The 26,577-nt window shown below is 45.2% G+C and overlaps 1 protein-coding gene and 1 non-coding gene across 2 annotated transcripts in view; one reads left to right on the forward strand and one right to left on the reverse strand.

Annotated features, from left to right (window-relative positions):
- Nucleotides 1–26,577, reverse strand: part of ARHGAP31 (Rho GTPase activating protein 31) — a 103,463-nt gene that overhangs the window by 10,524 nt on the left and 66,362 nt on the right. The window contains exons 4-10 of the mRNA XM_035000108.1: nt 18,420–18,502; nt 17,138–17,245; nt 16,354–16,496; nt 10,228–10,426; nt 8,031–8,155; nt 3,939–4,001; nt 2,082–2,657 (exon numbers count right to left, since the gene is read on the reverse strand). Of these exons, the coding sequence (XP_034855999.1) occupies nt 2,082–2,657; nt 3,939–4,001; nt 8,031–8,155; nt 10,228–10,426; nt 16,354–16,496; nt 17,138–17,245; nt 18,420–18,502 (1,297 nt within the window). The remainder of the gene's footprint in view (nt 1–2,081; nt 2,658–3,938; nt 4,002–8,030; nt 8,156–10,227; nt 10,427–16,353; nt 16,497–17,137; nt 17,246–18,419; nt 18,503–26,577) is intronic.
- LOC118007202 lies at nt 11,339–11,475 on the forward strand. Its single transcript, XR_004678329.1, has one exon. It is a non-coding gene; the product is annotated as a small nucleolar RNA SNORA42/SNORA80 family (small nucleolar RNA).

The raw sequence follows: 26,577 nt of genomic DNA on the forward strand, positions 1-26,577 counted from the left end.
ACAGAGCATTCTCCACACAAGGCATCACTTGACGCCCCTGAGTTTTTGCTTGTCTTCTGCCCCCTATCCTGAAGGGAAAGGGAGGAGAAAAGGACAAATACTTATTGAACATCGTCTGTGAGCCAGACCATGAACAGGCATCTTAAGGACATTCCCACCAACTCCCCCCCACCCCCCCGGCTCAGAGACGTCAACCACTGTCCACCGTCACACAGCCCCAAAGTGCTGAAGTTAGGATTCGAATCAGCCCAGGTGAAGTCCAAAACCTACAGTCTTCCCACAATATTCAGCTGCCTCTCAGCCCAGAATGGCTTCCCCATCTTTTCTGTATGGAGAAAGCCTACCCATTTATGAAGGCCTGCACAAATGTCACCTCTTCTGGGAAGCCTTCCTAGAATCCTCCCGAGAGTACTGCCTCTTGTTGATGCCCTTGCAATCCTTTCTGAACACCTCTTTCATTATGTTTCAGGGACCGAAGACCTCCCTCATTCAAAAAGCCCAGGGAGGAGGGGCGCGTGGGTCATGCAGTCGGTTAAGTGACCGACTCATACCATGATCTCAGGGTCGTGAGATCGAGCCCCACGTCAGGCTCCATGCTGAGCTCAGAGTCTGCTTGAGATTCTCGCTCCTTCTCCTTCTGCCCCTCCCCTTCGTGCTCTCTTGTTTTCTCTAAAAATAAATTAAAAATCAAATCTCTTTTAAAAAAAAAAAGCCCAAGGAGAGTCTTATGCTACTTCTGCAGGCTGACCCTCTGCTGCACTTTGGTATGGTTTTAGTTTCTCTTCCTAATTCATGAGCTCGCTGGGCGCAAGGATCATGTTCTAACAATCTCTGTAACTCCACAGCCCCTTGTAAACATGTGAAGGTGCATGGTGGAGTGTTTTAAAGCAGGGGTTTTAAAATCTGGATTAAAATCCTGGTTCTGGGGCGCCTGGGTGGCTCAGTCATTAAGTGTCTGCCTTCGGCTCAGGTCATGATCCCAGGGTCCTGGGATCGAGTCCCGCATCGGGCTCCCTGCTCCGTGGGAAGCCTGCTTCTCCCTCTCCCACTCCCCCTGCTTGTGTTCCCTCTCTCGCTGTGTCTCTCTCTGTCAAATAAATAAATAAAATCTTTAAAAAAATAAAATAAAATAAAATCCTGGTTCTTCCACTTCCTTGCTCTGAGTCATCTGGCAAGTGAACCGATTTCCTCTCTAAGCAAATGGGGATAATAATAACTACCTGCACCTCACAGGGCTGTTGCGAGGAGAATGGAGATAATACATATAGAACACTTAGGACAGTGCCTGATACCATAACAGTTGTTCAAAAAAAAGTTAGCTAATATTAATAATGAAAATATGCTTAAACCACACTGAGCATTTGTTGGTGTGTCTGTCAGTCATCCTTCCCTTTGAGGTTCTCCCTACTTCTGTTTCATGTGGCTCACAGTTGGCTGTTGACCATAGAAGCCCTTCTAACTCCAGAGATGGTTCAGAGACTCGGCTTAGCCAATCTTAGAACCCTAAGTGCCTGGCAACCATGATTGGTCCAAGGCTGGGCATGTGACCCAAGGAGGCCCAATCAGAGTCTTCCCTGCATTTGATATATGGAAATTGGGAGCAAGACACCCTTTCTCATTGCTAGGGTTGCTAGCCATGTTCTCTGCAGATGTGAGGTAGAAGGGAGGGAGGGATGGATGGAGAGAGGTTGAGTCTAGAAGCGTTGAATTCTTTGAGCTTTTCCTCCTGTCTTCTCACTATATGAGTGAATAAAAGAATAGGCAACATTTACTGAGTACTTACTATGTATTACTCACTGTTCCGTTAGCTTCACGTGTATTAACTAATTTAATATTCCCAGCAAACTTATGAAGAAGATATGATTAGGAACATCATTCCCATTTTACAGCTCAAGCAGCTGAGGCACACAGCTGCTAAAGATTGGGCAGTGAAATGGCTGAGACTAGACTGGGGCAATCTGGCTCCAGGGCCCACAGTGTTAACCACTTCACTGCACTGTCCTGCAAACTCTGTTTAAACAAGTTTACGTCTGTTTTTTAATCACTTGCAATGGAAAGAAACCCTCCCTCCCCTGCTTTACCTGTAGAGGTCTCAGCTCCCAGCGGCTTGTCGTCTTCAGGCCAACCTCCACTCTCTGACCCCTGGAAAGAAAACTCCTCCAGACTGGAAAGCGACTGGAGCTCCTTCGGGGGTGTTCTGCACGGGGTGCTGTTGGTGCTGATGACCGCTGACACGCGCAGTGGAACCGACACGGCGAAGGGCTCGGAGATGTTCAGGGCCTTGCGCTGGTGGCGGGGAGAGGGCTCCATCTGGAAGAGACTGCTGGTAAAGACAGATTTGCTGGGGCTGTCGTTCGAAGTGTAGAACATACCCAGCATCTTCGGGGCTGTCTGCTCGCTCTCCGGATCCTCGAGCGGCCGGAACACCTTCAGCTGCTCAGGTGGGGGCCGGGCCTGGGCGCCCTGAAGTTGGCTTCGGTCACTGCTCGTGTCAAAGCCCCCCTCCGCCCCCACCGGCATCCCCTCCTGGCCCCATTCGCCCTCCTGCTTGCTGAGGTCACATGAGCTGCCAGTATTGGTCGAATGCAATTTTGCCGCTGGGATGAAGAATCCACCGGTCGTGACCGTTCGATTGAAATTCCCTTTGGTTTCTTTCCCTAGTGAAAAAGCAAACACACACACGGTCAGCAGCCTGGGCGCACCCACCGTGACACAGCCTTCCAGTGAGGGACGGTGCCCAACACCTGAGCACTGGAAAGGCATAGCATTGTCATAAGGGCATAGCCCTCTGAAGAGAGACAGATAACATTTGGTTGGCGAGACAGTAAGAACATTCTCATGTCCACAGAATGTTGGCAGGATGCCGTCGTATGCATGCATTTGTTTTAAACTCTGCAGGGGGAGCAGTTTCCAAAAGGCTAAGGGTGCTAGGCAGAGCAGTCATCCACCCAGCAGTAAATGTAGATCAAGAAAAAATAAAAAGATGCCAGATGGCAGAATGATGTTTGCTCAAAATGAAGAAGACAAAAAGGGCAAAATAACAGAATTTTGTTTTACTTTAAAACTTTAAAATGTGTTGTTTCAAGCCTCCTCTGGCAGATGGACCCAAACAGGGGTTTGATTTCCCAGCAAGGAGACAAATGCTGTTCTCAGCTAGACCTTTCTCCCTTTTCCCAGGCTTCCTGCTGCTGATTCAGGGGGTGAGAAACTAGAAATGTAAATTAACTACAAGTTAGAAAGCCCAGTTGTGAGGAGCAAAGTTCCCAACGGACTTAAAAGTGAAAGCAAAGAGGAGAAGAATCCCGATGGGAAATAAACAAGCTGCGAGATAACACGTGAGTCGCCTGGGATCGGGAGAAAAACTCCCCACGAGATACTAAGGGCTCTGCTGGGCATCTTCTGTTAACATTAGGTTTAAAATTCCCATGGCTGCTTATGGAGGAGAAGTGTAATGACCTCCTTTAACATGCGAGGAAACCGAGACTGGGAGAGGCAGAGAAGCTGCCCAGTGCCCATCGATGTGAAGAACCATGCAAATTCAAGACACATACGAATCTAGGCACCGAAGGAGGAGGTAAAAACCAGTGCTGGGCTCTTCTTTATGCCCAATGGGGAGGCCTCGTCTGCCTTGGTTCTCAGGTGTTGCCCTTTTACCCGGTTCAGATTTGCATGAACAATGGCTGCCGGTTCCAGGTGTGGTTAGAGGGAGGCGGGAGGAGGAGGATGGCCCTTGAGGCCAAGACTTGTGGTGTCATGTGGGGCGGGGGGGGGAGGGAGGTGGTTAATGCAAGGGCGGTGTGAACCCGTTGGGTTCAGGAAGGGTCCGGGGGGACTGTGACGAGCCCAGAAGGCAGGTAGCTTGTGAAGGCAGGTCTGGTACAGGAGCTCCTGTCTCCCAGTGGTAATCCCCAGGTCTGAAAGCGGCTGTGAGAGCTCACCTTCCACAGGCACTGAGCACAGTGAGTCCATGCTTTTAGCCGGTCGGATAGTAGCCTTTTCCACTAAAGACAAAAGAAAAAATATCCCTGATGAATGCATATTGAGAGGAAGCATTCAGAACAAAAATCAGGCTGTAAGGACACAAGAGAACGTTCTTTAGTAAAGTGTTTCAAGTATTTATAATTTTCCCCTTTGGAAAACATTCCTCCATTCCACCCTGGATCCTCCTACTTTCATAATGGGACTGAGCTTATAAAAACAGGGCATTTCTAGATCAAAGTTTCATGAATATTTTACAGATAAAGGTAAATTCCAATTTTGTCAAATAGCTGTTAGCAAATGAGGAGTCCTGAACCAAATTTTATGATACAAAGATTCATCCAGGCGGTAGGGTCCATGAGGCTCAAGGCAATCCCCCCTATCTTGCAGGCTGGAGAGCAGGATTCGTGGCTGCAGCCACCAACTGACAGCATCCAGGAATTTGGCACAGCAAGGGAGGGGGCCCCAGGGACAGAAGGCCCCTTTCTCCCACGTGCAGCTCTGCTCCTGAGGTCTGTGGGCTGGTTCCTCCTCCAAATGGCCTCACCCTGGAGCAGATCCAAACCAAACCAACCTTTTTTGAGCACCTACTATGCGCCTGGTGTCCTCTGTGCACCTTGATAAGCCACCGAGGCAGCTTTGGGGAAGAGTGTGGCTTAAATAAGTAAACACTTATTCCAGGCACGGGATTAGGCACTTCAAAATATCGCTTCTTCTCAGGGAGCTGAAGTGGCTGAAAGATGGTTCCTCCTAGCGAGCTTGCCAGGAGGGGAATGAGGGCAGTCTGGGAGCTGAGTGGGAGCCCTTGTGTTCCAGAGGCTGTATTTCTGGACTTTCTCTGGGTCTCATGTGTCAGCCTTGAGGGCCGTGACCTGATGACACTAAGTGTCATGATAAAGGATGGGCGACAGTTCTCTCTGCACGGCCACCAGTGTTCACGTTTCACGTTGGACCCTCTTTCTGACGATGCGGCTTCTTGTAGCCTTGGTGGCCATAGCAGCTGCTTTTGGGAACAGTCCCCAAGGATTCCCTGGCTCCATCTAAGTAACTGAGCACTCAGGGCTCCTTGGCCCAGGACTATATTTAGCTCATAGTTTTCTGTCTGGGACCTTGTCCTGGCCTCGTGGAGGTACATCTCCCAGTTTTCCAGCAGCTTTGGGGTCCTCAAGTCCCCTCTCTTAGATTATCCCTATGGCTTTGGGACTTCCCTGCTGAAAGGCGTTTACTTTGGAGAGTTCCCTGGACTCTCCCTGCGGGATAATGCATCAATTCCAGTACAACCCCTTCATCTGCCCCCCTCCAAAAAAATCCCCAGAGCTATACATGGTGAATCAATTTTTAAAATTCCCTTAGTTATGGAGTTTAGAAAAGATTTTAAAAATTATTTAAATATGCTAATCCACTGACTCACTTTTTTCACATGCATTATTTCCACAAATAGTGAGTTCGTGTCACTTACAGACAGCATGCTGGCGGATGTGACCACAAGCGGGCCCCACCCCTGGTCTTTAGTTTTGAGGGTCCCCGCAACACTCCTCTGGTGCAAAGTGGGCACTTAGGACCCCCGGTCAAGGCCAGAGAGCCACTTGCACTGACACTGATGGCTCTTTCATTTCACCCCTGCAGCCCATCAAAATTCAGCCATTCCAGTGATCCGTCTCTGATTAGTTTGTTCACGAGGCCTTAGACCAGTGGCTTCCAACGCTGGCTGCATTTCAGAATCACCTGGGGAACTTTCTAAAAATCACCAAGACTCTGGCTTCCCCACAGACCTCCTGAGGCAAAAGTGCTATGCGTGTGAGTCTCTGAGGTGCAGCCAGGCTGAGACCCCCTGGCCAGGGACATCCTGTGCATTCTGTGAGTAGACTAGCATTTGATCCAGCACCTTGGACTTCTTCCTTCTGAAAACCACACGGCGGGGGTGGCGGTGGGGGGTGTTGGAAATCTTCCTAAGGCAGGATCAAAGCAGATCATTTATTCATTGTTTTGCTCTATTGTTTTGGACTTTTTGTTATGTGGTAAACTTCTTTCATTGTATCACCGATTCTGTAACTGAAATGCTCTTTGATGTGCTTAAGCAAATCTCTTTACTATTAGATCAGGAGTTTCTTGCCAGGTACTCCTCCCCTCAAATTCTCCTTTGAGAATCCTAATTTCTGATTTGTATCTGATCTAGCATACCTGTGGCAACCTGCCCTTTTCACCGGAGATACTTCCAGTTGGTGAAAGCCATGTTTCCTCATACGGTGAAGGTTGTAGCTGCCTACCCAGGATCAGTTCCCTTCCTCCTTCTCACAGAACCCTTGTACTTCTTGGCTGCATCCCATTCCTCATGCCAGTGATTGGTTTAGGAAGCCAGGTCGAAGCCGGTCAGCACAGGGCACTGCCTTGGCCATAGGGATTGATCCATATGACTCAGTGAAGGCAACTGAGATGGGGGTGGGTTGGGGGGTGTTTCTGATGGGTGGCTGCTGGGAAAGAAGAGTCCCTGCTCTGAGGAGCAAGCTACCAGAAATGATGTTCTTTCTCCTTCTGGATGTAGTGACAGTCAAAGGTAAAGCCTAGAAGTACTATAGCCACTTTGCTGCGGCAAAGAAGCCAGACTGGGGGTGAAGATGACCCAACAGCTGAGGAAAATGGGGGACTGGAGACAGAGCCACTGTGTTAAACCCTGCAGCCTCCCCTACGTCTGGGTGTCCAGTTACAGAGCCCAGTAAGTTCCCTCGCTGCATAAGCCAGTTGAACTGGATGTCCTCTTGCTTCCAGTCGCTGGACCTGCTATAACCCATAACATGCCTCATTACTCCAGGAGGCAAATGTGAAGGTTTCTAATGTCTGTCTGTCTTTGGCACACAGTTATCACTGGCTTCAAGGAAAGTCCTTCAAAATATTTTCTCTCATTTTTCCTATAAGCATTCATTTTCCCCCAAAATCTTTATTACTAAAAACTTCAGGGGCACCTGGGTGGTGTAGTCGGTTAAGAGTTGGACTCTTGGTTTCTGCTCAGGTCATGATCTCCAGGTCATGGGATGGTTCCCTGCATCTGCTTGAGATCCTCTCCCTCCCCCCATCCTACTCGTGTGTGCGCTCCCTCTCTCTCTCTCAAGTAAAATCTTAAAAAAAAAAAACAAACTTCAACCATTCACAAAATTTGAAGATCTCTAACCCTACCACCCAGGCTGACATTTGCCATATATTTGCTTTCTCTATTTCTGTATCTGTATCTACCTATGTACTTAATTTTGCTAAATCATATGAAAGTGAGTTTCAGTATTTTGACCCTTCATCTTTACATACTTCAACCTTGGGGTGCCGGGTGGCTTAGTTGGTTAAGCATCTGATTTCAGCTTGGGTCATGATCCCGGGGTCCTGGGGTTGAGCCCCACATTGGGCTCCTCGCTCAGCAGGGAGCCTGCTTCTCCCTCTGCCCCTCACCCCGCTCGTGCTCTCTCTCAAATAAATAAATATTAAAAATAATAAATAAATACTTCAACCTTAGCATAGACCTCCTAAGGACCATTAGCACCCTATGAAAATTTACAATTCCTTAATATCATCTAATAACTTACCTGTCCCCAAAATTATCATTTGTAGCCCCTTTTTTCAAAGGATCCAAAGTTTGCTCATTGCATTTGTACATTTACCTTTTACAGCTTGTTTTCATAATGCTTGCCCCCCATTTAAAAAAAAAAATCAAGAGTTTCAGTCTATCACACTAAAGGTCATTGTGGCAGATTTCTCTGGACTTCCCTTTATGACAGTATTCAGCTGAATTGGTTATATTCCCCATTGTACCGTGATTACCTCAGTTCCTTCCTGCTCTAATTCCCATTAATTATTCAGATATCATTCCCACAATGCAACACTCCTATTTAAAAATTATAACCCTGGCATGAGTCATGAGGGAGAAGGGACAGATCTTCCTTATAGTATAGTTCAATTAATCAATGTAGAAGGAATGATGGAAACAGAAAATGACCAGGAGGTGGATTGAACAGAGTTTTTCTAATACAATATACATCTCATAAAACATAACTGCTAGTAATTCTTACCTGAGAGCCTCTGTCCTCTCACAAATACACTCCCGTTTCTACTCAGCTTTGATTTGGAGTCTGATCCAGAACGTCCCAGGTTAAATATTGATTTCCACTTCTTCGATTTACTGGAGAGCTTTCTTCTAAAAGAGCCAAGCCATAATAAAGGGTTAGTTTGGTGACTGGTCATTTCAGTGGGACCTTTACATTGAGAAGGAATACCCCAGTCATGTTCTTGGTTATGAATGGCTCTGACATTTCAGGAAATTCCTCTCTAAAATTCAGTTTGAGCCTGAGTCTGGCCCTATCTGGGGATGCCCTGGACGACAAGCTAGGCTTTCACATTCCTCAGGGGAAGGGGCAAAGGTGTGCTATTAAGGGCAGGTGTGAGGGCAGACAGAAGCAAGATGGGTGGGAGACCCGGAGGTCACAAGCAAGCACACAGTTCTAGGAATTCTGGTAAGCACCAGAGTCCTGGGTTTTCAAAGACACCTATTTTTTTGCAGGAGTAAACACTAAAGACCAAAGAACTCAGTGCCGATATGCCCCCTGCACTTTGGCCATCCTGCTGGGTCATCCACAGGTGAGGAAAGGGCTGGTGAAGACTTCTGTGGACTGAAAAAGGGGTGGATGAGAATGGAAAAGAGTTTGGCCTGGGAGAGTCAGAGGCTGCTGGGTGTGGCCAAAGATCACTGCAGAGAAAGGAAGAGGGTAATTAGTGTGTCTCTGGCTTCACTCCCATTTCCCTATGCCTCTCGCCAGGCTGCCTCAGTAGGAGGCAAGAAAAGGAGAGTGCTAGACTGGGTCCGGAGGGCCTGAGGCCACCAGAGGTCACCAGAAACCTTGCCCCACTCGGGCTCGCCCAGCTATCAGACTTCATAAAGTTCCACGATGAAACCCTCCAACTTGTGGGTTCCACGAAGGACCTTTTCTCCACAGGGTTCTCATAGACCACCCAGATCTCAAGCCCAACATGTTTTTACAATCAATCAGAGATAGATCTGCAACACTTGGTGGTTTCTTTTGAATCTGGCCCAGTTTTTTTCCAAGCACTTGGCCTTGGATGTATTTTATAGGCTTGCGTACGTTGGGGTATGGTGCACCCCAAGTGTGGCTAAGGCACAGAGAAAATGCACTTGATGGTCCTCCTGGGGTACTCTTCTTTCTGATCCCTGGGTGGAAGTCTTATTCTCCAGGGATTTAGGGAGTGAAGTAATGGGGCTCAGTCTAGAGAGAGCATGATCCATGTACTTCAGGAAACGGAGGGGTTTCTTGCCAGGTGAGGTCTACGTGTGCCATTCCCATAATGCATATATATGCACTGTGACAGACACCCCTACTGGTGTGTAATGTGGCAGCACTCCTCCTCCCTCCCCAAAGGGAAATAGCCCCACCATCTTGGGGATCATGCTGACAAGAAGACCGAGGTGCCTCTTTTCATACCTCTTTCTATTGACCAAACATTGAGGATGACAGTCTCCCGTGAAAAGTTTGCCTTCCAGCCCCACCACCTACTGTCTGCCTGGAGTTTGGGACTCCTCTCAATCACTGTTGACTTTTTAGAGTGGGCTGTGAAGCTGAGAAGGAAAGGGGGCTGAGTGGAGACCAGGGTTCCAACAGAGAAAGCAACGAAGAAAGAAAATATCCTATGAATAAAACTGATGTTCGGTTTGGTTTTGGAGGCGAAGGAGGGCCCTGACAGGCATGGAAGGAGGAACGGAAGCCAGGCAAGTGTGTCCCCAAGCCACCTGCCCAGAGCTCTTGGTCTAGAGTGGCACTTCTTGTTAGCTTATCTTCCACTCGTCTCTATGACTTTTATAATGTCACCTGGAGGCGGAGGCTGGTGGGAGGGGGTCAAGTTGTTGATTGCAGCAAACTTCCTTCTGAAAATGTCAAGACTGTTTTGTCTAAACTAAGGAGTAAAGGATTTTAGCCATGACTCTTGACCCCTATGAGCCCCACCCCCATCATGGTACTTAGGGATCTCTGGTGGGAGAGCTGGTCTTGATAACTTGGCGGCAGGGAGGGAAGACATCAATCACCAGTGAGAGAGAGCTGTGGAGACAGCTCCCTTCTCTTCTGGAATGTTCCCTCACATCCCGACCCAGCCAGTACCCCCAACCCATGCTGTCATTGTGACCCTGAGACTGCATAACTACTTCCTCTGTCCCCCTCCACCCAAATGTTCCCCAGAATTTAAGAGAACGCTGCTTACTTGTTGTCTGGTAACTCAAGAACAGTGTGGAAGAGGGTGCCCATGGGAGGGACAATTTCAGGCAAGCTATTCTCCCTCCTTTCCTTCCGAGCAGGATGGTTAGTAGCCAGGCTCCGGGCCTGAGCTTCCTCTAGGCTTACCAGCTTCATGGGCAAGGAGAGGGCTGGCAAGGTCAGGCTCTTGGTGATGGGCGGGTTTTCTATACAAAAAAGAAAAGAGCTCAGTCATGGAAGGAGGCCTGTGCATCGGGTGTAGCCAGATTCCTCATCCACAGCGCCTCCATTCCTGACCCCCTGACAGGAGGCTTCTGGGGGATTTGGGGGTTGGGGGCAGAGGCCGAACATAGGAAACTGACCACCTCATGGCCAGACAGCCAGCAAGCATGTAGGGCTTCAGGAGGTAACCTGTACTTCTTGTACTTTTCAGAGAGGGGCCCTCCCTCTCTCCCTCCCTCCCTCCCTCCCTTCTTCCTCCTTTCCTTCCTTCCTTCCTAGGACATTTACTGAGCATTTACTGCCTAGTACTTTGGCCAGGTTGGAATGTATGTACGTCCAGCCACAGACGTGGCCTCACTCGGCCAGAACAAGGCAGGAGACCGTTCCTGCTCTCTGCTGCCACAGAACACACACTCCAAGACGATTTAACGTGGGAGCCTATACTTTCCCTAGATCACTAAGGTTTATATCCCTGCAGTGAAAAGACATTTTATGGCCTCCACTATTCCCTAAAAGATAGCTAGCTGGCTTTTTACTCACTACTCAGTGGTGTTAAGTGTATGCAAGCTAATCTTTTCTTTCTATGGTTTTGGGTTTTATTTTGTTTTTTGTTTTTGTTTTTATTTTTTGTTTAAAGAAATGGAAGTGATGATGATAGATCAATGGTGTCCAAGGGCATCTCTTTTCTCCAAGTCATTGGTTCTCAACTTGGGGCACTTTTGCAGCCCCCACCCTCCCCCCTTCCCCAGGGACACCTAGCAGTGTCTGAGGACATTTCTGGTTACCATAAGCACGTGTGGGAGTACTGCTGGCATCTAGAGGCCAAGGTTGCTGCTAACCATCCTACAATGCACAGCACGCGAATGCACCCACAACAAGAACTCTCCGGCACTAGCACATGGGGATACGCTAATGGCGGGCCCTTCTCTGTGGGCCTCTCATAGTGGACCCATGCCAGAGGAGTGGGCAGTCCCGAACCATCGCCCAACCTCCTCCCTGGTGGGCTGTGAGCGCTGAAGGGGGCTGTCCAGCGTGGAAAAGGAAAAAGGGAAAAAAACCCAACCACACACACAAACAAAAAAACCAGAAAGAACTATCTGGCACGAAACATCCGTAGTGCCAAACTGAGAAACCTTGATCTAAGTAAAAGAAGAGGAGGTCCAGGTTGGGCTCTGTGTAGCCTCTGGCAACCTGGCCAGTGTTCTGTAACTTCAGAAGGTGTGGAAAGACTCAAGGATAACTTGGACCAACTGAGACTAAAGCAATCTTTTTTTGTATAGGACTCACCTAATTTTCAGAAAGCATCTTGATGGCACCATTTCTCTTTGCAGAGCATGACCCTCTCTGGGAGGAGGGAAATAAAACCACTGAACAAGGGCCTTGTAGAAAACAGAGACGGTGGGCAATACTGGGGTTCTTCCAGGCAGGAGAGCACATGGCAGTCACTCGGCAGGACTGCAATTAAGTAAATCCGCGATCCTAAAATCTTTTCAGTAAAGTTTCCAACTTTAACCCAGTTTTCCAACTCAATCCCAAGGAGTTTAAAATATTTAAATTTTATATACTCTTAATATTTGCATTCTAGATTATTTATGATTTGTTAATTATTTATTTACTTAAAAAATTCAATCATTCTGGGAGCAACTGGATCAATGGGAAGAACCTACACTGTGGGGTCAGGAGACCTCAGTTGGTATAACACTTACCCCTAGTTTCAGGCTGCAGTATCCTAAAAGGCCTGCTCATTGTCTCTGCTTAGATGTTTAACAGGTATCTCTAACTTATCATTTCATAACAGACCTTGTGATTGCTGCTCTTCACCTCTAAACTGCTACCTTCTCCCATCTTCATCAAGTCAGTAAATGGCACCATGGACCACCCAGCTGTAAGCCAAAACCTGGAAGAGTTCTTTTTCATTCATTCCTTTTTTTTTTGATGTACCACCTCCTCCCACATCCAGCCCATAAGCAAGTCCTAGGATTCTTACCTCCAAAATGCATCCTGAATCCAGCCACCTTCCTTCCACCCACTGCTAACATGCTAGTCCAGGCCACCATGATTGCCCACCTGATTTCTGCCATTGCTCCTTCGCTGGTCTCCCTGCTTCCAGACTTGCTGCCTTTCCATCTCTCCCTCACACCACTGTCAGAATGCTCAGACCCTGCACTCCCTGCTCAAAATCCTCAAATGCTTTCCCATGGCACTGAGAACAAACCAAACTCCTAGCTTGACCTTCCATTTGCTTTCCTTCTCCTCTTTGCCCACAGACCCAGTGGTCTACAAAAATATACAGTAAAAATTTTTTGAATATATATTCTCATTATAAATTATACACATATACACATGTATATAATTACACATGTGTAAATTATACACATATACCACTGTATTATATATAATTATATATAATTTCTGTTATATATAACAGAAAACATACAAAATCATAGAAGTTACAAAATATACAATAGAAAGAAATGAAAAAGAAATGCTAATAGTTTCTTCCAACACCTGTGGTTCAGTACTTCAGTCCTTGGTGCCCCCCAGGGTGGGGCACCCCACTTTGGAGACCCCACTGGCTCTAGCCACATTGGCCTACTTTCTGTACCACTATGAGCCCCTTTCCACTTCAGAGCTTTTATAATCTCTGTTCTCTGTGTTTGGAACATTCGTCCCCCAGATCCTCACATGACTGGTTCCTTTTGTCAAAAGGTCTCAGTTCAAAGATCACTTCCTCAGAGACCATGGCCACTCTGTACCAAAATACCACCACCAAATCATTGACCATTGCATTAACCTGCTGTGTTTTCTTCACAGTATTTGTCTTTGAAGTGATAATGTATTTATTTGTAATCTTGTATATTGCCTGCCTTCCCAACTAAACCATCACTATCTGCAGGGCAGGATCTTTGCCATTTTGCACACTGTTGTGTCCACAGTGTGTAGAATAGGGCCTGGCACCTAGAAGTTGCTCAATGCATATTTATGTTTTAATGAATCTTGGGTATATCACAATCTCTCTGGCCTTATTGCTCTCATTTATTAAACAAAAGTATTGGATTCTATGACTACTAAAATCCTTCCAATTTGAAATAGAGCCCTATTTCCAAATCTAAAATTCCAGAGGGTATGGCTTCTTCCATTTTGTGTAAACATTAACTATGCTATCTTACCGAAGTCCGTACGAATTCATGACAAGAACATTTAAATGAAATGCACTGTATAATAAGCATTAGAGGCAATCAAGAGTTAAAGTCTCACGAGTAAACTGGATTTCAACATACAGTACAAAAGATGATCGAGGCAATGGTCACAAAGAGAAAAGGCATTTCCGGGTTACGATCAGGAACGGCTTTAACACTAACAGTCACGGATAGGATTTGCTGTCGAGTAGAACATTTCCCAAAAGTCATTTATTCTCCACAATGGTTTATTGGTCTGTTTTCCTATTTTTTTCTCCTCATAGAGGCAGCATAGAGTTAAGGAAAGAGCAATGGGCTGAAAAACTAGGTTCAACATTCAGTCTCAAAGTTACTAGTTGTGTGGCTTGGGGCCATTACTAAGCTTTTCTGGTTCTCCGGTTCTTCACATATAAAATAAGGTTGATGACATTATTGGTTGTTGTGGTAAGTCCATGAGATGATGTATGGGGAGCGCCCATTCCTGGCATAGAATAAGTCCCCAACCATTTACTGGTTGATTCAAAAGAATGAATGAATGAATGAATGAATGAATGCATCTTCTCACCTACCTTCAAAAAGGATTTATATAGCTTATGATAAAAAATACATCTCTAGTGGGAGAGTTAAAATAAAGATAAAAGAAACATTAGCCACTCCTAAGTATATAACCAAGAGAATAAAAACATGTGTTCACACAAAAACTTGAATTCACAGCAGCATTATTCATAATAACCAAAAAGTAGAAACAACCCAAATGGCCATCAACTGATGAATGGATAAACAAAATGTCGTATAGGTATACAACAGAAGAAATATTATTCATCCATAAAAAGGGAGGAAACACTGACATTATGTAACAATACGGATCAACCTCAGAGAACATGTGCTAAGTGAAAGAAGTCAGTCACAAAAGACCACATGTTGTATGATTCCATTTATATAAAATGTCCAGAAGAGGCAAATCCCTAGAAATAGAAAGTAGCTTTGTGGTTGCCAGGGTCTCAGGGGAGGGCGAAATGTGCGGAGACGGCTTCATGTGTATGGGGTTTCTTTCTGGAGTGATGCAATGTTCTGAAATTAGATGGTGGTCATGGTTGCACAATTCTGTGAAAACACTAAAAGCCACTGAACTGTGTACTTTAAAATGATTAAAATGGTGAATTTTATGCTATGTGAAATTTATTTCAATAAAAATTTTTTTTCAAAGGAAGGTTATAAACCACATAGAGGACAGGGTAGGGGTGGGCACAATTATGCCAGGAATCAAAATTGGATGTTAGTTGCAATTGATTATTCTGATGGTTATGCTTGTTTGTTCCAAATACATTAGCTAAACTAGAAAAGAATGCTTTAATCCGCTAACACAAATATTTTGCAGATAGGGTTCTCATATACCACTGGTTCTCCAAGTGTAGACCCTGACGAGCAGCAGCAACATCACCTGAAAACTCATTAGAAATACAAATTCTGGGGAGGGGGGTGGGGTGATGGGTTAGCCCAGTGATGGGTATTAAGGAGGGCACGTTCTGCATGGAGCCCTGGGTGTTATACGCAAACAATGAATCATGGAACACTACATCAAAAACTAATGATGTACTGTATGGTGACTAACATAACATAAAAAAAAAAAAAGAAATACAAATTCTCAGCAGCATTCCAGACAGACTGAATCAGGAGTTCTGGGGATTAGGTCCAGTAATCTGTGTTTGAACAGCCCTCCAGGTGATTTTGACGTATGCTACTGTTGGAAAACTCACACAAGTGGTAGTTATAAGGCTTCTTGACCGGGGCGCCTGGGTGGCTCAGTTGGTTAAGCGACTGCCTTCGGCTCAGGTCATGATCCTGGAGTCTCGGGATCGAGTCCCGCATTGCGCTCCCTGCTGAGCAAGGAGTCTGCTTCTCCCTCTGACCCTTCCCCCTCTCATGCTCTATCTCATTCTCTCTCTCAAATAAATAAATAAAATCTTTAAAAAAAAAAAGCCTTCTTGACCAACTAGACTTTTGATTTTTACAAATTAGGCTCACAGGAGTTCAAGCAACAGAAACCAATTCATTCCTAGTGTTCATTATATCATTATGAGAGCTATCGGAAATCATAGTCTTGCATCTTATCACATCCAGCCTCAAAGAGCTATGTCGTTCTCACCAACATGGCCACAGAGGGTTTCAGCACTAACCAGTTTCTGCATACGCGTGCCCACAATACACACTCATTTTTGTAGGCCTAGTGCCTGGTGCGGGGTAGAACAAAGTAAGCACTCAAGAAATGCTTGCGAAGAGAACACATTCTGAATATACACGTGCGTATGACCACGCTGCCTCTTAACCCATTCACATAAAACTCCAAGACGAAGACCTAAGGGTCTTCTGAAATAGCACAATGAAAGTAAAGGTGAGGGAGGAATGTTTCCTGTAGATAATAACCCAGAGAGTTTAATAACTCACTAAAACCAACAGATTACTCCAGCACAGAACTCTGCATTCAAGGGATAGGTCATGTAGACAATGCTCAGAAACATGCTACAGCCGCCCACGAACACATCTTGCTGCACACAGACCCATGGACACATATGCACGATCCCCGGACGCTGACACACGAAGTAGTCGGCACACACGCCCACAGCCAACGCCCAGAGCTCGAAGCAAGCCCACCCTAACTTCTTCTTGGGCCCCAGCACTAAGGCAAGGAAGAAGGACAGCCTGCTGGGGAGTATGCCAGAAGCAGCCGTTACCATTGTTCTCCAAAGACCCAGGTGTGCCATTGTTAAAGATTTGATCCACATGATTCAGTATGAACTCAATCACCACTTGCTGGACCCGAACTGCAAGGAAAGCCGCGTCTCCATTGCACCCAGTGGCTTCGATTTCTTTGGATCTAAATCATGAATGAAACACAGTCAGTGAGTGAGTCTGCCCCACAACAGAAAGCGGTCAGGGGGAGCCCGTGGGCCTTTTGTACAAGCCCCATTTCCTAAATGCATACAGATAGTTAATCTCTAGACTGTTTTAACTATTTAAGACCTATTAAAAGGCCTCCCCAAAGGCTGTGAAGCCTGAACAAATTTGAAAGCAATGACCAGGTACCATGCATCGCTAGACTATAAACACTGTATTTGTGAATATACACGAATTGATTTTTTTTCTGCATAGGATCTCCTTCCACCCCCACCCAATTGTTCTGTGGGTCAGGTCATCATTTGTGAAGTCCTATGAAGCAGTGACCCCACCAAAACTAACAAAAGCCAATGAGCCCTAAAGACCAGAAAGGCCTTTTCAAGAACTTATAACATACAGACCCGTAACTTTAGCCACATGCTCGTTGTAGCCAGAAAACGCCTTTGGAACCCAGAGTTTCCAGGATAGCAGACAAACAGCTCAGGCTATTACAATCGTCCTAATTTATATGTGTTACAAATGACCACTTAGCTACAGGTGTGTCTTCACGGGCCTTCGTTTCAGTTGGTGGGCTGCTTTGAGCCCATGGGGGTGGTGAGAAGGTGAGGGTACGGTGGTTACCTGAGCAGGTTTGGTGCCCACACCAAGGCCAGGTTCCTGGCATGCATGTTGGTCTTGCTGCTGAAGGAGGCAATGTGGGCCAGGTGTCGAATCAGGTATTCCAAGGTCCTGTAATGGTTCATTTTTTTTTTTAATTTTTTTTAACAAAGAAACTTTAGTGCCTGTGTAAAGCCTGACATCTGGAGATGATTTCTATGTTTGGATTTAAGAGATTCTAAATATTTCTATCTCATGAATTTTGAAGGAATATCAGGAAGGTATCAAGACTGATGGAAATAATCTTCTTGGCCCTAGGCATGCTGGCCCAGGGTGGAGACGGGGAATGGTTTTGTCAGAAGTCAGTCGAGGCCCTTGGAGAGCCAGAGGCAGTTCCCTGGGCCTCCTTTTACCCAGGCCACCGCTGCTGCCACATAGTCTTGAAACTGGTTCTTATCTCTGCTCTTTCTGGAATTATCCCAGCTGCGGATAACCTGGTCCTTGTTAGTTGGAGAGCTCATCTCATGGATGAATGACATCTGTTACTGTAGGAAGTTCTTTCTTATACTGCATCAAAATCTGCCCCCTTGTAAAAGAGGCTTAGAGAACCCTGGGAAAGGTGGTAAGATGAGGGACTAAACTGTGAGAACAAAATGGAAGGATGGGAAGATGTGAGGGATGGTATTGGTGAGCCAACAGAGAGATCAGTCAGCCAGAAACTCAAGAGCTCAAGCCAAACTCTTCTTAAAAACCCTCCCGGGGGCGCCTGGGTGGCTCAGTCGTTAAGCGTCTGCCTTCGGCTCAGGTCATGGTCCCAGGGTCCTGGGATCGAGCCCCGCATCGGGCTCCCTGCTCAGAGGGAAGCCTGCTTCTCCCTCTCCCACTCCCCCTGCTTGTGTTCGCTCTCTCGCTATGTCTCTCTGTCAAATAAATAAATAAAATCTTTAAAAAAAAATAAAATTAAAAAAATAAAAATAAAAACCCTCCCGAATTCCAGAGATTTGTTCATGCTATGAATCTGGGTAAGAACCTAGGATACCACAGCCAGTGAGGCTGGCTTGTGTGATCAGAATGACTTCCTGTGAGACTCTGAGGGGGGCCCCACAAGTGAATAGGACATGGGCTGCCCCTTCCCGCCAATGTCCCCGGGCAGGCACCGACGCATTCTGAGAAAAGTTGACCTGTTCACCCACCTCAAAATACCACAGGAAAGTTATGAACTTGTTTCCTTTTATGACACCAGCCTGCATCTCTGGTATTATACCACCTTGAGAGGTCGCGGACATCTTTTACCAAGGATTCTTACCTATAATGGGATGGGGGAAGCTCCTGGATGACATTCTGGATGCGGGCCAGTTGGCCTTCTTCCGGGCAAGGTGACACTGCCTCCTGTGGGGAAGCACGTGAAGCAGCCCAGTGAGTGCTTGAAAGGGTGGATGCCCACCTTGTCTCCTGGCTTTATTTAGGTTTCTGGTACTCCAGCCTCCCAACCAGGCCTAGAGATCATCCTTCCAAGAGGCATGCTTTTCTAGTAAAAACAAACAACTAAAACCCGAGGGTTCGTGATGCGAAGCGTCTAACAGTGAGTGCACACGGGGACATGTGGATTGCTCGGGTCTCTGTGCGTCCTCAGAAGGTTGTTAGGTATCTGACACAGGTGTAGAATCTTGGGTGTGTGGTGTGGCAGAGAGAGGGATGGAGGTTCACACTGGGAGAGAGAAAGAGACAGAGACAGAGAGAGACAGGGATGACAGGGTGGCTCCATGTTTACTCAGTCAGCTGTCTTCTTGGGTGCAAACAGCTGCTTCCTACCTGGCCTGACACAATTCCATGACCTCACTATTCAGTGGCTCATCTACTGTTATAGATGCTGATGTGAGGAAGCAGGGAAGACGAGCCTTCTCAGCAGAGTAAGAACCTTGTCCCTGAGACCTCATGGTCTCACCTGGACGTGCTCTCTGGTTGTTTCCTGTGTGGGTATTTGTTCTCCTGAGACAGGGAAACCAAAGGGATCCCATGAAAAAAAAAAAAAAAGCTGTTTTTCTCTTTGCTTCTTTTCCTGCTTCTGTTCTTGCTAGGACCTGCACCCCTCGCCTTACACAGGACTTACAGAACAGATAACATATGTCCTCCTTGCAAAGGAAGAGAAGTTAATGATCTCTTTGGAGGCTTCCAGCACAATAGATGACATCTAAGGAGTGACCTGGGTTGTCATGACCAGTTTCCAAGACCACTGACTCATCAAGACCCCTTGGCTCCAGGGCATAAGTGACTTACGGAGTCTTTGTTCCTGGATTACTGAGAGGACACATGCACCACACCTCAATAAAAACCTCAGGCCCCAAGTAAAGATGAGACTCACTCTTTTCTCCTTTCTGAGTCTTCTGGAAAATGCTCTGTATCTACTCTCTCCATGTCTTCAATAAACTCTACTCTTCTTCTTGGCTTGCATTTGATTTCCATCCTGTGACAAGCCAAGGACCCTCTTGGCTGGTCCTATGGGACTCCCCACTCTGGGTCGGAGGACCCAGGCAGCCTGCATCACTTCAGTCTGCCGGGTCCTTCAAGGAGAGCCAAGGGCATTTGTAAAGGCAGTGTGATCACAGGCTTGCCCGGAATTTCTGCCTGATGTAGATGTCCCTGGGCAGATGCCAGTGCCCTGTCCTGAGAAGCTGTCCTGCCTGTGCCCAGGCTCAAGGTGGCCCCTTCCAGTGCAGTGGCCAAACGCTCAGGAACTGCAGTGTGGGAGCAGTACCTAAGTGCAAGGTCAATGGTAATCACATCTTTCTTTTTTTTCTTTCATATGCATATACCGTTGTAACCCCACCTAGATCAAGACACACTTTAAAGACAGTTCCTGAGCTCATGTCAATCCTTAATAACCCCGAATTCACAGGCATATGTGACTTACAGTCTTGAATTTCCTCCCAGTGCCAGAAACTTACTTTACATTTGTATATAAGGAAAAGTCAAATCAGGACATGCATTCTTCACTTTGACTCCCAGTAATGAGAATTTTTAGGCACAGAAAAGAAGGAAGTTGATTGGGCACTCTCTGTTATGCCAGGCCCTGTTCTAGGCCACATTTGCGGTGTCTGGTCTGCTTTAACTTAGGAGGAGAGGTCCTAAGTGCTGCCCCAGCCTGGACTTCCCAACTCCCTTACTTGTCTCCATTGTTTCCCACAGCCCTCCCCACCATTACAGATACTACAGCACGTACTTAGTAATTAGGCCTGTTGCTTACTGTCAGTCTCCCATGCTAGATGGAAGCTCTGCAGGTGTGAGGAGTCCTAGCGCCTAGAGCAGTGCCCGGCACCCAGTAGGGGCTCCCTCCAGATCTGTTGGCTTTGTCATACTCCATCTAAGTGGGACATCATGCCAGGGCTTTGTCCACCCATTTTTTCCCCCTTTCCTTCTCTCCTCTCTCCCCTCCCCTTTTAATTTAACTGAAGTAAAACAAAGACACCAACTATTTTTTCAAAGGCTGTCAAAATTCTCCACAGGGGAAAACTTGAGATTTTGCTTCCCAAGCATTGGTGGGAGAAATGAGGCACCGGGAGGGTCATGGTCACAAGTGTCCCAATCTTCAGGTGGGGGTGCAAGCCTGAGAATAGAACCAGCAGAAGCACGATCTCTGTTGCAACCCTCAATTTTTGAGATATGGAGGAGGTGGAGGGAGGGAATAAGATCGGGCCTGGAGTAGGAACACCAACACCGCTGCTTTCTTCCTGAGAAACTCACAAGGGGAGCCAGGGGAGAGAAGCTCCTGAGGAAGGAGGGGCTGTGTAATGCTGTGTGGACCCTCCCACATTCTGTCCTGCAAAGGGGGAAGGGTGGGAAGCCTCTCTTCCTTTCAGCAAACTTTGTACAGTGCTCCCCATTTTCTAAAAGTGTGTCTGGGGAATAAAGGTGCAGGTCAATTTAATAGCCCTCATGGAAAGTTTCTTTGATATTTTAGGAAGCTGTTAGTCATCTTTGTTCTGAGAGGTTGGGCGGGTCCTCCCCCTAATGCCTGCAGGTCCCATTTGGGATTCTTGTTTATTTCATTGTTCACAGCCTCTTCCCCCGCCCCCCCACCTTCAGAAGCCCTCTAGATCCTGTAGTTTCTCCTCCAGGGGTCCAGTCCTACAAACTTATTTTTAGCTCTCTGTTCCCCCATTAGGTTGGCTGAACCTATCATCAGGGAGTTGGGGGAGGGGAGTTGAAGCTTTGCCTACCCCAATATTTTGCCTGAGAGAGAATTTCACTCAACTTTTGCCCAGCTAATCTGGCTAAGAGTTAAATCTTAAAAGACCTAGGATGAATCTGTTGACTATTCGTTCTCTTCCAATCCGTATCAATAAGACCGGCTTCCTGCCTGCCCTTTGAGGACTTGGTCCAAGACTGGCCTCTCCCTCCTGCTGGTGGGCCCTTGCTCTTGTTTTATCTGTTTACCTGAACACGGCTGTCACCCTTAGAGCTCAAGTCCTGCTGCCGGGGCAGCCGTGTCACCAGGGGGGACAAACAACCCATGTCTCTCCTTTCCAGTTGCGCCCCAGCTACAACTCAGTAAATTATTTTACGCAATTAGACTAGAAAGTAATTCATGCCTGTCATTTAAAAAACGAAAGCATTCAGAGGAGTACACAGAGGAAAGTAAGCCTTCCTGCCGACCGCAGATCTTCGGAGGTTGTCTCCAGAGGCAACCTCTGTGTGTCCTTCCAGACAGTCCTTACCTTTCCATCTTTGTCACACACGTGAAACAAGCCTGATTGTGACAGAGAACTTGAACTACCTCCATTTGACCTCAAACTTTCAGTTGATTAGGTTCTTCTTTCCAGCTTATCTCTTAATTTAGGCAAAAGACCCTACAGGCAAAGCATCCCCTGAGGGGAATGAAACTACCCCTCAAGCCATAAGGGCAAGACCCTGTGTGACTGACCCCAAGACAAAGACCTTCACTGCCCACCTGCATGTTCCCACCCACCTTTGCCCCACATTTTCCTTATATAAACCTGGAAAGTACCTTCGGGACTTTGGAGACAGTCTTGGAGACACTAGTCCGCAGCCTCCCCATTGTTGGCCTCACTGAAATAAATTCCTTTCTTGTTCCACCACCACTCACGTCTCTGCCTTTGGATTTCGTCAGTGGCGAGTGATGGAACCTGGCCCCTGTGGCACCCCAGGAGTCAGGTGCTCTTGCAGCCCTGCACCCCGGCTAGAATTACGTGACCTGGCCCATCTGCAATTTCCCATCATCCTGGTGTGCCTGAGATTAAGGGTTTCCTGGGACATAGGACTTTCAGTGTTAAAACTGGGGTGGTCCTAGGCAAACCAAGGGCAGCTGGCCCCTGCCCCCCCCCCAACCTTGCAGCTATCTTGAGCTCCCAGCCAGTCTGCTTTTGCCTCCTGCCACACACTAGTAGCCCACCCCAAGGGACCTTTCAAATGGTATGTGTGGGTCCACAATCCTGTCAGCAGAGGCTTACTAGGTAAACATTTTCCAGCAGCTGGAGAGCAGGAAAAGGAAACACAACAATGAACAAAATGAACACTGTTTCTGCCCTCAGGAAGCTTACAACTGAATGAGGGAGACTGATACACAAAGAAGTTATTTCAATATAAACTCAGTATAAAATTAAACACCTCTCTAAACTGCCTTCTCTAAAAATCCCAAATCAGCAACTTTTCTTTTGGGTGTAATAATTCCAGCTGAATCAATGGGATCAAAATTGAATTTTTCCTAAAATGAACTTTTTTCTGATAAAAATAAAATGTAATATAGTAGGCTGAACAATTGCTCCTGAAGATATCAGGTCCAAATCTCTGGAACCTGTCAATGTTACTTTATTTGGGAAAGGAGTCTTGGCAGATGTGATTCAATTAAAGATTTTGAGAGGAGATGATCCTGGATTAACTTGATGGGCCCTAAATGCAATCAGAGCTATACTTGTAAGAGGGAGGCAGAGGGAGATCTGACACAGACAGAAGACGAGAGGACCACAGGACCACGCCATCACGGAGGCAGAGATGGGAGTGATGTGGCCACAAGCCTTGAGTGCGGGCAGCCACCGGAAGCTGGAAAAGGTGAGCAGCACTTCCGAGCGCCCCCCCTGACCGCCCCTCGCCCCCCCCCCCCAGGGCTCTTGACCTGGGAGAGTACAAATTTCTGTTGTTTAAGCCACTAAGTTTGTGGTGATTTGTTACAGCAGCTACAGGAAACTAATACGTGTGTTCAAAATTAAAATATGAAATACAAAGGAATTAACAATCACTTGCTATCCTACCAGCCAGACATACCACTATTAACCTCCTCACATTCGAAGCATATAAGAAGCAATCTGCCTGACTTCCCAGCACCAAATATGACCATGCATCACTTCCTATTCAGTTGCATATACTGCTTTCTTCCATTTCACTTTACATTGTGGCCGATAAATACTCTTCAGAAATGCAACTTTTCATGGCTACCCAGGACCAAAAATAATAGATTTATTATCATTTATTTAACATATCCCTTGTCATTAGACACATAGATACTCCCCACATTTTGGTATTATACTATTGCAATGAAGCATTTAGAAGTCAGTTACTTGTATACACACCTGATTATTATCTTAGAATGTAGTCCTAGAAATAGAGGTACTATATTTAAAAAATATGAGCACTTTAGGATTCTCAGTAGTAATTTCAAATGACTTTCTGAGGTGTCCAGCCAATTCACACTTTCTAACATAGAAAACCATAGAGGAGCACCTGCTGGCTCAGTTGGTAGATCATGCCACTCTTTTTTGTTTTTGTTTTGTTTTATGTTTTTTTGTTTTTAGATTTTATTTATTTATTTGACAGAGAGACACAGCGAGAGAGGGGACACAAGCAGGGGGAGTGGGAGAGGGAGAAGCAGGTTTCCCACAGAGCAGGGAGCCTAATGTGGGGCTTGATCCCAGGACACCAGGACCATGATCTGAGCCGAAGGCAGACACTTAACGACTGAGCCACCCAGGCACCCGGATCATGCCACTCTTGATCTAGGGGTTGTGAGTTCAGATCCCATGCTGGTGTAGAGATTATTTGAAAATAAAATCTTAAAAAGGTAACAACAAAACACCATAAAAGAGCCAGTGTCAACACAGGATTGCTGCATGAAATACTGTTTAAAAATTATTTAATATGCAAATATATTTTTCTAATACATTTATAATTTTTATTTTTAAATTAAAAAATTTTTTCACATTTCAAAACTGTCTATCTACAGTGCCTGGGTGGCTCAATCAGTTAAGCATCTGCCTTTGGCTCAGATCATGATCCCAGAGTCCTGGGATGGAGTTTCACATCAGGCTCCCTGCTCAGTGGGGAGCCTGCTTCTCCCTCTACCCCTCTCCCCTGGTCGTACTCTTTCTCTTTCTCCCTCTCTCTCAAATAAATAAAATTTTAAAAAAACCTGTCTACCTATCTGACTTTTCTTTTTTAAATTGATTAGTTATACACCATGTTATATCAGTTTCAGGTGCATTTATAATTTTTTAAAAACTATATTTCTTCTACGAATTGTTTGTTGAGGTTCTTTGCTCATTTGTTTAGCAGGTGGTTTTTGTTATGTGGGGCTTTTTTCTTTTTATCAATAGGTAGGAGTTCTGTATAATTAAAGAACATTAATCTCCTGTCATCTTTATTGTAAATGTTTTTTATAGTTGACCATTTGCCTTTTAATTTTGTTAATGTGTTTTTATATAGAAAAAAATTATGTGTAGTTTAGTTTGTTACATTTGTCTCTGGTGATCTTTTTCCTTTTGCTTTTGTTGTTAGAAAGCTTTCCCCTGAAATCTGTTAAATGGTAAGAATGTAACTTGACTTTCCTCCTTTCCCAATAGTCAATTTTCCTAATACTGTTTATTGAATTCTTTGTTAGCCTGGGATGCTTTCTTTATCTCATATTAAGTTACTGACTACCTGGGCCTACTTAGGAGCTGTTAACTCTGTTTTAAAATAGTATGGTAGTTTTGAGACAGAATATTAAATCTTTCCTTCTATTTACTAACCGTACAAACCCAGACAAGAGTGTCTCTGAGCCTGATCTGTAATACACTCATCTGTAAGAGACTATAAAACCTACTTTATAGAGTTATTCTGAAGATTAAATGAAATAATATTTTAAAAAGCTTATCATATAGTAAGTACTCAATAAATAAACTCATTATTATCTGTTATTCCACTGAGATAGTATTCTACTTTAGCTGTGCAAGTGGGTTTAAATAAATCATTTTAAGAATGTGTGACAATGTTAACAGAGCTATTTCCATATTCCTGAAGGTTTGCTTATATTATCATAATTTGTTATTGTGACCAAAGAAATCATTTAAATGATCAATTTTTCAACATAGTTAACTTCACTAGGTCCTACTTATGTAGAAATCAGTTGCACAGCAGAACATTTATTTTATTTTTTAGTATTAATACCATGTTAGATTTCCTGGAAATCTGATGACAAGTTGAAAATAATGTTGCTTTGGTATTACTCTGTTGCTGTGGGAGAAGAGAACGATTAACAATTTTAGGGAACAAAAGTGGGAAGAGATAAATCTGGGTTTTGTTCTGAGCCTATAAGCAAGATTTAACAAAAAAACATATTTCTGAAGTTTCCAGATAAGAATTCTTATCTACTCCCAGCTATCATAAAATGAAATTTAGTTAAAATAAATTAGACTCATTCTGTTCTTTAACATGATGCTATTCTATTCTATCATATTCTAAGATGTATTATTATACTGATAAAAGGATTAAAGCTATGTAGAAAAAGACAATAAAGTCTTATGCGCAAATTAAAACAAAAATAAGATATTTTTGGTTGATTCAGATTGGCAAATAATTTAACAAATTAGAAATACTGAGTGTTAGTGAGGCTGCAGGGAAAAGACCATTCTTAATCTCTCTGGAGAACAATTTGACAATACATAACAAAATTTTAAGTTAAGAGCTTTTTACTCAATAAATCCAAATCTATGATTTTTTTTCCTAAAGATATAAACAGAGAAAAGGATAAAGATATATATACAAAAATATTTATTATTATAAAATCAAAGTGTTGAGAAACAAAAAGTCAAAATGTTCATCAGTAGGAAACTGGCTTCAGAAATTCATTGCGCATATGAGAAAATACTCTGTAAAAATAGTGTTTCTCTATTTGTTAGCACAGAAAGATGGTCACATTGTTGAGTTAACATTCCAAAGCAGCGATATATATAGTACTGAGAAGGGAAAGTGGGGAGAGAGAAAGAGAGAAAGGGAAAAGGAGAGAGATCTGTAATGATGTCTCCTGAAATGTTAGCAGGGGATATGCCTGGGGTGTGGGATTTCCAGCGATTTATACTTTCTCCTTTACACTCTCCTGTATTGCTTTCATTTTTGCAATAAAATCCCATTTTGACTTGGGAAAACAAAATACAACAAAAACACTAAGCGAGGAATAAAAGAGTGAAAGAAATACC

This window comes from Mirounga leonina, unplaced genomic scaffold (genome assembly GCF_011800145.1).
Source record: "Mirounga leonina isolate KUSES-001 unplaced genomic scaffold, KU_Mleo_1.0 Mir_115, whole genome shotgun sequence".
NCBI lineage: Eukaryota > Metazoa > Chordata > Mammalia > Carnivora > Phocidae > Mirounga > Mirounga leonina.